This window comes from Patagioenas fasciata, chromosome 12 (genome assembly GCF_037038585.1).
Source record: "Patagioenas fasciata isolate bPatFas1 chromosome 12, bPatFas1.hap1, whole genome shotgun sequence".
NCBI classification, from domain to species: Eukaryota; Metazoa; Chordata; class Aves; order Columbiformes; family Columbidae; genus Patagioenas; species Patagioenas fasciata.
In genome coordinates this window covers 2,271,873-2,284,719 of record NC_092531.1, presented here as the reverse complement: position 1 = coordinate 2,284,719, position 12,847 = coordinate 2,271,873, and the positions used below count along the sequence as shown (strand labels likewise).

At 51.9% G+C, this 12,847-nt stretch overlaps 2 protein-coding genes across 2 annotated transcripts; one reads left to right on the top strand and one right to left on the bottom strand.

The window, feature by feature from the left end:
- Nucleotides 1-1,805: 1,805 nt before the first annotated feature.
- LOC136113574 (olfactory receptor 14J1-like) lies at nucleotides 1,806-2,738 on the top strand. The gene has a single exon (XM_065858736.2). The coding sequence runs from the start codon at nucleotides 1,806-1,808 to the stop codon at nucleotides 2,736-2,738; it is 933 nt and encodes a 310-aa protein (XP_065714808.2).
- Nucleotides 2,739-8,617: 5,879 nt separating this feature from the next.
- Nucleotides 8,618-9,574, bottom strand: LOC136113583 (olfactory receptor 14A16-like). The gene has a single exon (XM_065858746.2). It carries the CDS (start codon nucleotides 9,572-9,574, stop codon nucleotides 8,618-8,620), a length of 957 nt encoding a protein of 318 aa, XP_065714818.2.
- Between the last annotated feature and the right edge of the window lie 3,273 nt (nucleotides 9,575-12,847).

The following is a 12,847-nucleotide window of genomic DNA, read 5'->3' as shown; positions in this document are numbered from 1 at the left end:
TCATGTCTAATGACGGGGCAAGAAAATATGATTTTCATACCGATTCATTTTCTAATAGGAAAAATACAACGCTGGCAACAACTGTCTCTACAGAGGAGGGAGAATCAGCATCACTGATTACTTCAGGTTGTTTCAAAGGATGTGGCCCTGGAGCCCCAGGGACATCTGGAGGGAGCCCAGAGGGGACAGAGAAAGGGACATCATGGGCTGCTCCTGTGCTGCTGAGCTGGCCTGGGCTTCTGGTTCAGAGGGAGCTCACGGCAAGCGGCAGCGCTGCAGAGAGACAGCTCTGCCCAGGAGCAGCTCCTCTGCACACGCAGCAGGGCTGAGGGCTCTGCCTGCAGCACCGAAGGCACCGGAGCCAGGCACAGAGAAAGGAAAGGCAATGTAGGTTGTTGGTTGCTGAGCACTCACTGAGAGACAAATCTTCACAGGTCTAACACGGTGAGTCTCTGGCTGTAGGACAATACAGCTGCATTTCCTGGAGGGAGACCCTGAAGATGATACATCCCACAATTTACAGGATCTGTCAGGTCTCTCTCACAGTATCTCTGTTGTAGAGAAGAACACACTCCAGAGCAGGGCTTCCCTGCAGCACCATCAATGGGAAAGGGCATCATGGCACCTTCTGCTGAGGGTGACTGCAGGGGGAGCACCCAGGGGTGCCCAGGGCACAGAGGGTGGGATGGGGTCTGTGAGCACTGACAGGGAAGAGACATGGACAGGGAAACACCTCCCAGGGGGAGAATCTCCAGGCAGCAGGGAAATGATCAGAAATGAGAGGAAACTGAACCCAGAATTGTTATGGGAGGGAGAACAGAGAAAAGTCCCTGTGATCCCCTGCAGTGCAGATCCCTCCTGTGAGCAGCCCCCTGGCCTTCTGTCCCACCCAGCAAAGCATCTGCCCTCAGGGCCAGGGGCTCCAAGGCATGGAGCAGCTCCTGTGCAGCCAGAGCTCCAGTTCCTCTGCAGAGCACAGGGGCTGAGAGCAGCTGCCCAGCAGTGTTGGTGTCTGGGAGGTGGCTGCACAGCTGGGGAAGGGTGACGCTGTCTGAGTGCCCGGCTGCCTCTGCCCTGGCCTCTCTCACACCCACCCTCACCGCATTGTCCTTCTTGCTCCCCTGCTCTGGGTCACTGCTGTTGGGATCTTGTTCTTGCTGTCAGGCTCTCTGGGAATGGCAGTTTCAGCTGCAGAGTCACAGCCTGACCTTGTGGGTCCTTTCCTGCAGGTGTGTCCATGGGAACACGTGTCCAGCTTTGCTCTGACCTGTGGGGTGTGGGCAATGCAGTCTGTGGGGCTGGGGAGTGAGCTGAGTGTCCCCCAGTCAAATGCCATCATTAGGACCCTTGTCTGTCTCGTTGAGGTTTTCTTCCAAGCTGCGAGCTTCCCTCCAGGATGGAAACCTGTCCTATAGCATCTGTGTGTTATCTTCTCCCCTCGGAGAAGTGCAGAGGTGCTGCAACTGAGAAAATGCTTTTTAGGAAAGTATGAGACTTGTTTTGGTTCCATCCGACAAAGCTGAACCCCAGGACTGTCCCCTGTCCCCCGTTCCCATGCCCCACACTGCAGAGCAGGGCTGACTCCTCGGCAGCCAGCGGGCACAGGCCCTGCTCCTCACGGCACCTCCAGCCAGCACCACCCAGGGCTCAGACACGGAGCTGGAGGAAGGTCTGGAAAAGGACAAGGGGGTGTGGACGAGGGGGAGGGTGTATGAGAAATAGCTTTGATTTTGCTCAGAGAAGTCTCCCCTAACTTGTCACTGCCTTTTCTTCTTTGGTCAGCGTCCTATGTCGAGAGGCAGCAAATGTCCAACAGCACCTCCATCACCCAGTTCCTCCTCCTGGCGTTCACAGACACACGGGAGCTGCAGCTCTTGCACTTCTGGCTCTTCCTGGGCATCTACCTGGCTGCCCTCCTGGGCAACGGCCTCATCATCACCACCATAGCCTGGGACCAGCACCTCCACACCCCCATGTACTTCTTCCTGCTCAACCTCGCCCTCCTCGACCTGGGCTCCATCTCCACCACTGTCCCCAAATCCATGGCCAATTCCCTCTGGGACACCAGGGCCATTTCCCACACAGGATGTGCTGCCCAGCTTTTTTTTTTCTTTTTCTGTGCTACAGCAGAGTATTCTCTTCTCACCATCATGTCCTACGACCGCTACGTTGCCATCTGCAAACCCCTGCACTACGGGACCCTCCTGGGCAGCAGAGCTTGTGTCCACATGGCAGCAGCTGCCTGGGCCACTGGGTTTCTCAATGCTCTGCTGCACACGGCCAATACATTTTCACTGCCCCTGTGCAAGGGCAATGCCCTGGACCAGTTCTTCTGTGAAATCCCCCAGATCCTCAAGCTCTCCTGCTCACACTCCTACCTCAGGGAACTTGGACTTCTTGTGTTTAGTCTGTTAATTGGTTTTGGCTGTTTTGTGTTCATCATGTTGTCCTATTTGCAGATCTTCAGGGCCGTGCTGAGGATCCCCTCTGAGCAGGGACGGCACAAAGCCTTTTCCACCTGCCTCCCTCACCTGGCCGTGGTTACTCTGTTCATTGGCACTGGCACTTTTGCCTCCTTGAAACCCCCCTCCATCTACTGCCCATCGCCAGACCTGGTTATGGCAGTTTTGTACTCTGTGGTGCCTCCAGCAGTGAATCCCCTCATCTACAGCATGAGGAACCAGGATCTTAAGAATGCTGTAGGGAAATTGGTAGCTTATTCTTTTCAGAAGCAATGAATTACCTATAATCTTCAGGAGAGCATTTAAAGTGTAACTCATTGAAGACTCAGTCTGTCTTTTATTTTCTGGTGGTGGTGTTGTTGGCTTTTACGTTGTGTTAATATTGTAATTCACCGTAGAATTCACTGCCTGCCAAGTGATTATGTCAATGAGAAGCCATGCTCTCTTTATGTTTAAACAAAATAAAGAGACCTGCAGCAACATTTTATTTTCCTGAGACCCTTCTTCCAAGGCATTTTTGGAGCTGCAGGGACAGTTCCTGTGTGTATGGGTAGAATGGAAGAGTCCAGCATGGCAGCACAATCAGGAGCTACCAGTGCTTGGTCTTCCAGATTTCGTTCTTTCTACTCCCCCACTCTCCTTCTCATCCCTTGTGTTGGTGCAAGGCCTGAGTGCTCTGGCAGCTTGGTCCCCGTCCTGCTGTGTGTCAGTGCTGTGAGTGCAGGCAGGGGCAGGCAATGGGCACTGCTCTGACAGAACTGGTCTTTGTAAAAGTACTTCTATAAAGAACAGTGATCTTCTTAGGGCAGCGTCAGAAGACTTTGGACTTCTTCAAGCTTCTTTCAAGAACTTGCGCAAGAAAGCAGCGTGCAGGTTGAAACACCATTTTGCAACTGAACAGTGTGTGTGTGCAGGGCTGGCACACAGCAGTGTCCTCTCACAGCCAGGCCTCCTGCCAGAGACCTGCAGGACCAGCAGAGCAGGGGCTGGGCTGTGCCCCTGCGCACTGGACACCCCATGGAAGGAGCCTCCGGTCAATCACCAGGGACTGGTCCCCCACAACCACCATTTCCAGCACTGACCTCTCACTGTTCTTCCCTCCATGGATGGACGCTCAATGAATAGTTGAGCAGTCCATGTTTGCTTTGTACAGATGAGGTGTGAACATGCACATCATGTACATGAGATGACATGAACACGAGTGAGCACAAACATCATCACGTGTTCCTTGGGGTTCCATGAAGGCCTGTGATACAAACAAGGTCTTGAGGTCACTTCATGTTGAGAGGAACACCCCATGGGAAATCACCTGAATGCAGCACTGAGATGTGTTTCCTTGAACTGAGGTCCCCGTGTCCATTCGTCATGATGTGGGGCATCCCAGATGAGTGCAGAGCAGGGTGACATAATACAGGGCTGAGGTGTCTCCTGTCCCCTGGGAGTGGCAACAAGAGGTCAGAGGGACACTGTGACTCCTGCCTCTGTGTGTAAAAGGGACAGACGCTTTTCTCTGAGCATCCCTGGGTGCATAAGGAGTCCATGAGGCCAGCTCAGATGTGGACAACTGACAGAACCTGACATTTCTGTGTGCGAGTCCAGGAACAAACAACACAGGCCCAATGGGAGTGATCTTAGCTGCCTTGGACACATTCATTGGAAGTGCTCCAGTTTGCTACGTCACCCTTGCCTGTGATTCTGGGTTGTGCTCTCATAAGAAGCAGGGTAATCAGAGCGGTTCTGGGGTCCTTGGAAAAAGAAGCAATTAAAGCCATGTTCAAGAAAGGCAAGAATAGGCATTGAGAGAATTGGAGGTTGGTCAGCCTGCCTCTGTTCCTGGGAAGGGATTGGACACATCCTCCTGCAGAGTGGGATTTCGGCTCTTTTGAGGGTGATGAAAAGGTGGGTTGAGGCCTTATACAAACTCCTCTGGTTCACCCAGCCTTGAGCAGGACAGTGAGACAAGTTGAGTGAGACAAGAGCTCTATTCAAGCAAGGCAAGGAAGCAAGATGGGTGTCTACAGCCTGCAGGGAAAGAGGGGCAGGTGTAGGACTGTGTAGAACACACTTCAGTCTTGCTCAGGTCCTGGGTACTAAGGAGGGGGATGGATGGGTGTGGTATTTTGAGGTAAGTTGTGTCTCAGACGTTCATTATACAGTAAGAAGCGTGTGGCTGTGAAGAGGACAGTGAGGTCAGTTCTGTCTCTGGAGGTGACAGCCCAGCAGCAGGGAGATGGCTGGGAAAGAACCTCTATCAAAGTGCCCAAAGGCCCTACCCAGGAAGAGACCTTGGAGACGGGTTGTCATGTCCATCCCACCTGAGAACATGACGGGACAGCAGCAGGGACATGGTCATGTCTGTCAGAGAAGCTGAAAGGCCAGCAGCACTCATAGGACTTAGGTGATCATGGTGTGGTGACCTCTCTCTGGTCAGATAAAAGACAACAAGAAGCCTAACGGATTGGGTTCCCTGCATGAAGAACAATTTTTAGAGATGGTTGAGCTTTCCTTAGTGGCAGAAAAAAAAAAGCGATAAAAAAAAATCACAAAATGAAACTTGCATGATGGAGACTGGATAGCAGGAGGAAGAAATGTCAGTGGAAGGGCAGTGCTGTGGTTGAAGAGGTCACCCAGAGGGAGCTGGATCAGCCCATGGTTTGTGTTCCAAGAGCAGCCAGTGAGGGTGCAGACACAGCAGTGAAGGTGCAGAAATGCTGGGGTGAGAGCAGGTGGGGAAGCGAGATGGGTGTCTGCAGCCTGCAGGGAAAGAGGGGCAGGGGTAGGACCGTGTAGAACAGCCTGTGGTGGAGATGGAAAAGGGCGCTGGCAAGGCTGGAAGGGACCCACAGAACCCAGGTCTCTGTCCCCTTGGCCATGGCAGTTGTCTCTGCCACTGAGGCCCAGGAGAAGACGTTGTCCTCATGGCACTGGGGCCTCGCTGCCTCCTTGCAGCCCCATGGGGAAGCTGGAAGTTGTTGCACCAGTGTTGTCCTTCCCTGGGCCTTGCACACCCACATCCCACGGTCCCAGGAAGAGCCCTGAGCCGTGTGTGAGGGACAGGATCCCCCTTCCCATTTTCTGGAGGTCATGGCTTCTCCTTTCTGCTTCAGAAAGCAAACCAAGGGTTTTTCACCATCAGAGCTGAACAAAAGTCTAAAAGGAGACCTCATGGTGGCTACAGTTTCCTCACAAGGGGAGAAGGAAGGGAAGGTACTGATCTCTTCTCTTTAGTGACCAGTGGCAGAACCCCAGTGGTGAGATGAACCCAAGCGAGCACAAATGCTGTCAGCTATTCCTTCGGGTGCCATGAAGGGCAGTGGGACAGAGATGGTGTTCAGGGGTCTCTTCCAGCGTGTGTTACTGTAGGATTCCATGAATCTTTTCCCTGGAGAGCTCTTTCACATCAGAATAGACAGAGGAAAGAGAAAAAAATGAGGCAGAAGCAGAGGTATAAATGGCCCAGAGTAAATACGGCAGCTCCTCTGAGGAACGTTTCTGCACTCAAACCCTTGATAGGAAATCTGTTGGATACATTTGATGAAAGCAGCTCAGTTTGATCTGCTCACACACTGGAGCACAAGGAGGGTGATGGCTGAGTACGATGCCATGTGGTCACTTGTGTCTCAGGAGCTCATGGTCCAGTAGGAAGCCAATGGCTGTGCAGGGCACTGTGAGGTCACTTCTGCCTCTGCAGGGGACAGGCCAACAGCAGGAACATGGCTGGGAAAGGACTGTGAGGTCACCCATACGAGCAATCAGCGTGGCTTTGTGAAAGGCAGGTCCTGCTTGACCACCCTGATCTCCTTCTATGACAAGGTGGCCGGCTGAGCAGATGAGGGAAAGTGTGGTGGGGAGCAAATCCGCCACACAGGCTGTGGGTGTTGTGTCCTTAGACTGCAGTAAAGCCTTTGACACCGTATCCCACAGCATCTCCTGGAGAAGCTGCAGCTCATGGCCTGGATGGTGTATCTGCGATGGGTAAAGAACTGGCTGGAGGGCCTGGCCCAAAGAGTTGTGGTGAACTCATTAATACCTCAAGGTACTTAGTACTTTTTTCTTCTGGCTTTGACTTCTGGAAAGGTTTGTGCAATCTCCTCTCAGCCCCTGAGAAATGTTCAAGGACTCAGCACCAAATGCACCATGGGGCTCATTACACTGAAGAAAGCTCTAACAAACCATGTATTTGGCTGCAATCATCTTCTAGTCTTGTACAGTGAATTAAAGAGTGTTCTTTGTGTAATTATGGAGAAAGATTTCAAAAAGCTACTGATAAAAATGTCTTTCTATTGAAAAGGGTGTATTTTATTACTGTTCAGTTTGGAGAAGTGCTGACTACAGCATTGTCTGATGTTGATCCAGGGTCTCTCCTAAGCAGGTCTGGACTGGATGGGGACGCTGTCCCTTGAGCTCTCACACCGTGTGCACAACCTTGCTCCTCACCTCCCCAACCCCCTCGTTTCTCTCATTGGCCCCCTGGGCCTTGCATCCCTTTTCCTTACACCAGACTTCTCCACTGCAGTCTGCAGCTGGATGTGCCGGCTCCTTTGCACCAGCTCCCACCTGCTCTCCTTGGAGACCTGGCTGCACACAGCAAACAGGACTTTGCTTTACCTTTGAACATACAAAATACAACTGATGAGAGTCATGATTAAAAGAAAACACATCCTCAACTGTACACCAAGGACAAACTGCCACCACTGAGGTTCACCTTCTCCAAGGCAGAACCGTGCAAGAAATGTTGTAGACAGGAAGGTAATTATAAAATAAACACAATGAAAGAGTTGGCTAAAGACAGAATTAGACAGAGTACTGAAAGACAAGAAAACTTCTAACTCCTTGAAACTGAAAGCAGCAACTGGATTGTGGAAAAGTGCCTGAGTGATCAAACAGTAAGAGGAAGGGAACCCCAGAGAGCAATCGCAAGTGCTTGTGTGCAGATCAGCTGCTGGAAACGGGACTTCAGACATGGTCGGTTTAGTTAGGGCAGGAGGAAATACCTGGAGGATGAGGGAGATCAGATGCACAGGTAACAGAGAGAGTGCTGAGAAGGCAAATCTAGTGGAGGATCAGAAGTTCTCCTTTTGCTCTTATTCCATGTCCTGAAAAGTCTCATTTTGATGTCATCGGAAAACACTTGTATTTAAAATATTCAAAACAAAGAAAGGAGAATTAAAACACCAACAATGTTTGATACGTAGAGTTGCAAGAAGATATTTCCTTCACTCTACATCATTCATTTGGTCTGTTATTCTCTCCATTTTTTTTAAATGTTCTCTAGATTTCTCTCCTACCAAAGCCCACAGCATTAAGAAAGATAATCCTTGTGTCTTGCACAGCGTCGAAGGCACCAAACAATCCACTGCCATGGACTGTCAGTGCCACTTTTTACCCCTGGCACAGAGTGAGTCCTGCTGGAAGCTGTTGGCCACTCTTGCCTGACGGAGGGAAGAAGGATAAACAGGTTAATTGAACTGTTCTCTTTTTAGACGGCCATGTTGACAGTGATCTCAACAGATCTGTGTTATCCGTCTTTCTACAAGATCATAAGGAAAAAATGTATTTATTGTGTTGGTAAGTATATAGGAAAAATATATGTTTGTGTCCGGTTACTCAGCAAAATGCATTTCCTACCAGCACTCTCAAAGGAGAAATCTTTCTTCTGAGAAATTGCTGTCTCCCAAGCCTCTGTGACTGGAGACAGGAATCTGGAGAACAACCAGCAATGGATGGGGTGTTGGTAGTTAGGGTCTGGCGGCCGGAAGATCTCGCGCTGTACAGAAGGTAGTAGCCCCTCCCTTGATAGGTAGTAGTGTGTGGTGTGTGATCCAAGCAGATGGAAGTGACGTTGTAAACTCAAGGTATAGATTACTGTGTTACCTGCCAATAAACGCCATTTGCCGCCCACCACATTGGTGTCTGCGGGCTGATGACCCGAGCGGCCTGGGAGTGGCCGTCGTGCTGTTCCTGAACCAGGTCGCTGTTGCCACCTTGTGGCTGCAACAAGTTGCATATTTATACAGCCAGTGGGTTTGAAAAGAAAAGTAGACAATGAATTAGAAAGGGGATGACAAAAATATCATGATTTATTAAAAAATAAAAAACCAACACACAGACACAGAATCTGAGACTCTAATGAGTTACATTAAAGCTGTTACCAGTTAGAGAGTGGATGACGGACACTTTATTATTTTTGAAACGCCTCCAGTGATTAGCTTCCTCAGGGCATCCTTGACCTCCTTGTTCCTCAGGCTGTAAATGAGGGGGTTCAATGTTGGAGGTATCAGTGAGTATAGAACAGACATCACCAGGTCCAAGGACAGGAAGGAGATGGAGAGGGGCTTCAGATAGGCAAAAAAAGAGGTGCTGGCAAACAGAGTAACCACGGCCAGGTGAGGGAGGCAGGTGGAAAAGGCTTTGTGCCGTCCCTGCTCAGAGGGGATCCTCAGCACAGCCCTGAAGATCTGCACATAGGACAGCACAATGAAAATAAAACAGATAAAAAATAAACAGCCACCAACCACAAGAAGCCCAGCTTCCCTTAGGAAGGTGCCTGAGCAGGAGAGTTTGAGGATCTGGGGGATTTCACAGAAGAACTGGTCCAGGGCATTACCCTTGCACAGGGGCAGTGAAAATGTATTGGCCGTGTGCAGCAGAGCATTGAGAAACCCAGTGGCCCAGGCAGCTGCTGCCATGTGGACACAAGCTCTGCTGCCCAGGAGGGTCCCGTAGTGCAGGGGTTTGCAGATGGCAATGTAGCGGTCGTAGGACATGATGGTGAGAAGACAATACTCTGTTGACATTGCAAAGATAAAGAGAAAGACCTGGATAACACATCCTGCATAGGAAATAGCTCTGGTGTCCCAGAGGGAATTGTCCATGGACTTGGGGACGATGGTGGAGATGCAGCCCAGGTCGAGGAGGGCGAGGTTGAGCAAGAAGAAGTACATGGGGGTATGGAGGTGCTGGTCACAGGCTATGGTGGTGATGATGAGACCGTTGCCCAGGAGGGCAGCCAGGTAGATGCCCAGGAAGAGCCAGAAGTGCAAGAGCTGCAGCTCCCGTGTGTCTGCGAATGGCAGAAGGAGGAACTGGGTGACGGAGCTGCTGTTGGACATTTGCTGCTGATGAGCATGTGACACTGCCACAGGAGCAAAAGAAAGTGACAAGTTAGGGGAGACTTCTCTGAGCATAATCAAAGCTATTTCTCATACACCCTCCCCCTGATCCATACCCCCATGTCCTTTTCCAGATCTTCCTCCAATTCCATGGCTGAGCCCTGGGTGGTGCTGGCTGGAGGTGCCGCGAGGAGCAGGGCCTGTGCCCGCTGGCTGCCGAGGAGTCAGCCCTGCTCTGCACCAGGGGGCATAGGAACGGGGGACAGGGGCCAGTCCTGGGTTTCAGCTTTGTCAGATGGCACCATGACATGTCTCACCCTTTCCTAAAGTCTCAGCACCCCACATTTAGTCCAGGACACACACTACTCATTTCACCAACCCAAAAGTATTTTCTCTGTTGCAGCATTTCTGCGCTTCTCTGTGAGGCTTTTAGAAATGACAAAGATTTTGTAGGACAGGTGTGCATCCTGGAGGGAAGTTCACAGATTGGAAAGACACCTGAAGAATATATCCAGGTGTCCTAATGATGACATTTGATTAAGGGAGACTCAGCTCATTCCCCACGTCCACAGACTGCATTGCCCAAACCCCACAGGGCAGAGCAAAGCTGGGACACGTGTCCCCATGGACACAGCTGCAGGAAAGGACCCACAAGGTCAGGCTGTGACTCTGCAGCTGAAACTGCCATTCCCAGAGAGCCTGACAGCAAGAACAAGATCCCAACAGCAGTGACCCAGAGCAGGGGAGCAAGAAGGACAATGCGGTGAGGGTGGGTGTGAGAGAGGCCAGGGCAGAGGCAGCCGGGCACTCAGACAGCGTCACCCTTCCCCAGCTGTGCAGCCACCTCCCAGACACCAACATTGCCGGGCAGCTGCTCTCAGCCCCTGTGCTCTGCAGAGGAACTGGAGCTCTGGCTGCACAGGAGCTGCTTCGTGCCTTGGAGCCCCCGGCCCTGAGGGCAGAGGCTTTGCTGGGTGGGACAGGAGGCCAGGGGGCTGCTCACAGGAGGGATCTGCACTGCAGGGGATCACAGGGACTTTTCTCTGTTCTCCCTCCCATAACAATTCCGGGTTTAGTTTCCTCTCATTTCTGATCATTTCCCTGCTGCCTGGAGATTCTCCCCCTGGGAGGTGTTTCCCTGTCCATGTCTCTTCCCTGTCAGTGCTCACAGACCCCATCCCACCCTCTGTGCCCTCCCCCTGGCCCTACAGATCCTGCCTGTTCACAGGGCACTGCCTGGGGGCATCTTCCTGTTTGCAGGCTGGAAAACAGGACGGGTCAGACTAGGCTGAGGGGTCCAGCAAAGGTGATGCAGGTGCTCTGCACAGGCAGAGGGGTGGTGAAGGGATGTTATGAGCCTTCTGGCAGATGTGCTGATCGCTCAGAGTTGCAGTTCAGGAGTCTCAGTGACTTGTTTAAGCATGAGAGCTCATTTTCATTTTATCCTTTCCTGCACCCCCCACCCCTTGGGAGAGGAAACTGAAAAGACAGGCTCAGGAAAGCTCCTTAACTGTCTGGTAATCCATACCAAGGGGCGAAGGAGCTCATGTCTGGTGGGAGCTTTCAGCCTCTTTACATCCCTTGCTCATCTCCACCACAGCCTGTCCTGTGCTGTGGCATCCCCTGCACCTCTTTCCCTGCAGGCTGCAGACATCCCCCCTGCTGCCCCACCTTGCTCTTGTCTGAGCATCTTCCTTCCTTTGCTGAGATCTCTGCATCCTCCCCAGCTGTTCCTTGGAGCACAAAGCCTTGGGCTGATGCAGACTCCCTCTGCTGACCTGCTGCACCACAGCACTGCCCTCCAGTCACATTCCTTTCTGCTCATGTCCAGCCCGGACCTCCCCAGCTGCACTTTGGGCCGTTATTTCTTTCTCAAACTCTTTCCCACTATGCAGAAAACCTCCACCACCTCTGAAACCACCCTTCAAGCACTCTCAGGCTACTCCTGCACTGCTGCAGCCTCCCCAGCGCTGCTGGGCCAAAGCAGCCCAGGTCCCTCAGCATCCCACCCCATGTGCACAAGGTGCTGAACCTGCCTTGGCAGAGCCCTGCACTCTCCAGTTCCTCCCTGCTTCTCCAAACTGGGAAGCCGCACACTGGCACACCCCCGTGTGTGTGTGGTCACACCAGTGCTGAACCGAATGGGATGAGAACTCCAGGTGTCTGGGTCCCCACGCTCCTACCCATGCAGCCCCGTGTGCAGCTGCCTTGTTCATGGTGAGCGTGCACCACGGGCTGGTGTGGGGACCTTGGAGTGCCCAGGCCCTTCTCCTCAGGGTCACTGCTCAGCGTGTCAGGTCCTGCTCTGTCCTGATGGACGGGGTTATTGTCCCACCCTGATACAGCACTGGTCACTTCTCTTTGTACAACTTCAGAGCTTTCTGCTGGTCAAATACCAGATATTCACAAGGTCTGGACTCTCCCTGGACTGAAGCTCCATTTGCTCAGCTGTTAATGTTTTCATGCAGATGGTTTATCCTGATAAGGGTTTCTCTCCCAAAATAACAGGATAAGGAGTTACAGGACACTACAAATTCCATCTCCTGGAGAAACCGTGGGATCTTGTGGGTCTGTTACTCATACTGTCAGAGATCTGGACTCACAGGGGTAGATTCGCCTCTTGTGAGAGAACAGCAGGAATGCATGAAATTCAGCCTGTGGACAGAAAATGTCAGCTGAAGGTTGAGGAGTCATCAGGAAAAGGCAGAACAACATGGACAATGTTGTGGTGACTGGACATCAGCTACAGACTCACTGATGAGGAAGATAAATTATATGAGGCCTCCTTCAAGACAAATGAAAGAAGCATCATGTTGTCAGGGCGGTGTCCTCGTGTCAGACCTGAGATATCCCAGTATCTGCAAGGTACCAGCCATCCAGGAGGGGTTGGAGCTCATTGACAACATCTTCCTGACATGGGTGACTGAGGGGTCAGTGAGGTGAGGTGCCCTGTGGGACTTCACACTTGCAAACCAGAAAGAGTTGGTCAGGATGGAACAGTCAGGGATGGGAAAGTGGAGCTGAGGCTCCTGGGAGATGATCACAAGGCCAAGAGCAGGATTTCAGGAGAGCAAGCTCTGGCCTGCTGAGGGACCTGCTTGGGTCCCATGGGATATGACCTTGGTGTCTGCAGTGCTTTTCTCTCACATTTCCTCCCTCCTCTCTCCCACCTGCTGTTGTGCAGCGTTTTTTACCCTTTCTCAAATACAATATACCAGAGGTGCTGCCAGCATCACTGAGTGGCTCAGATTTGGAAGGAGTGGGTCCATCTTG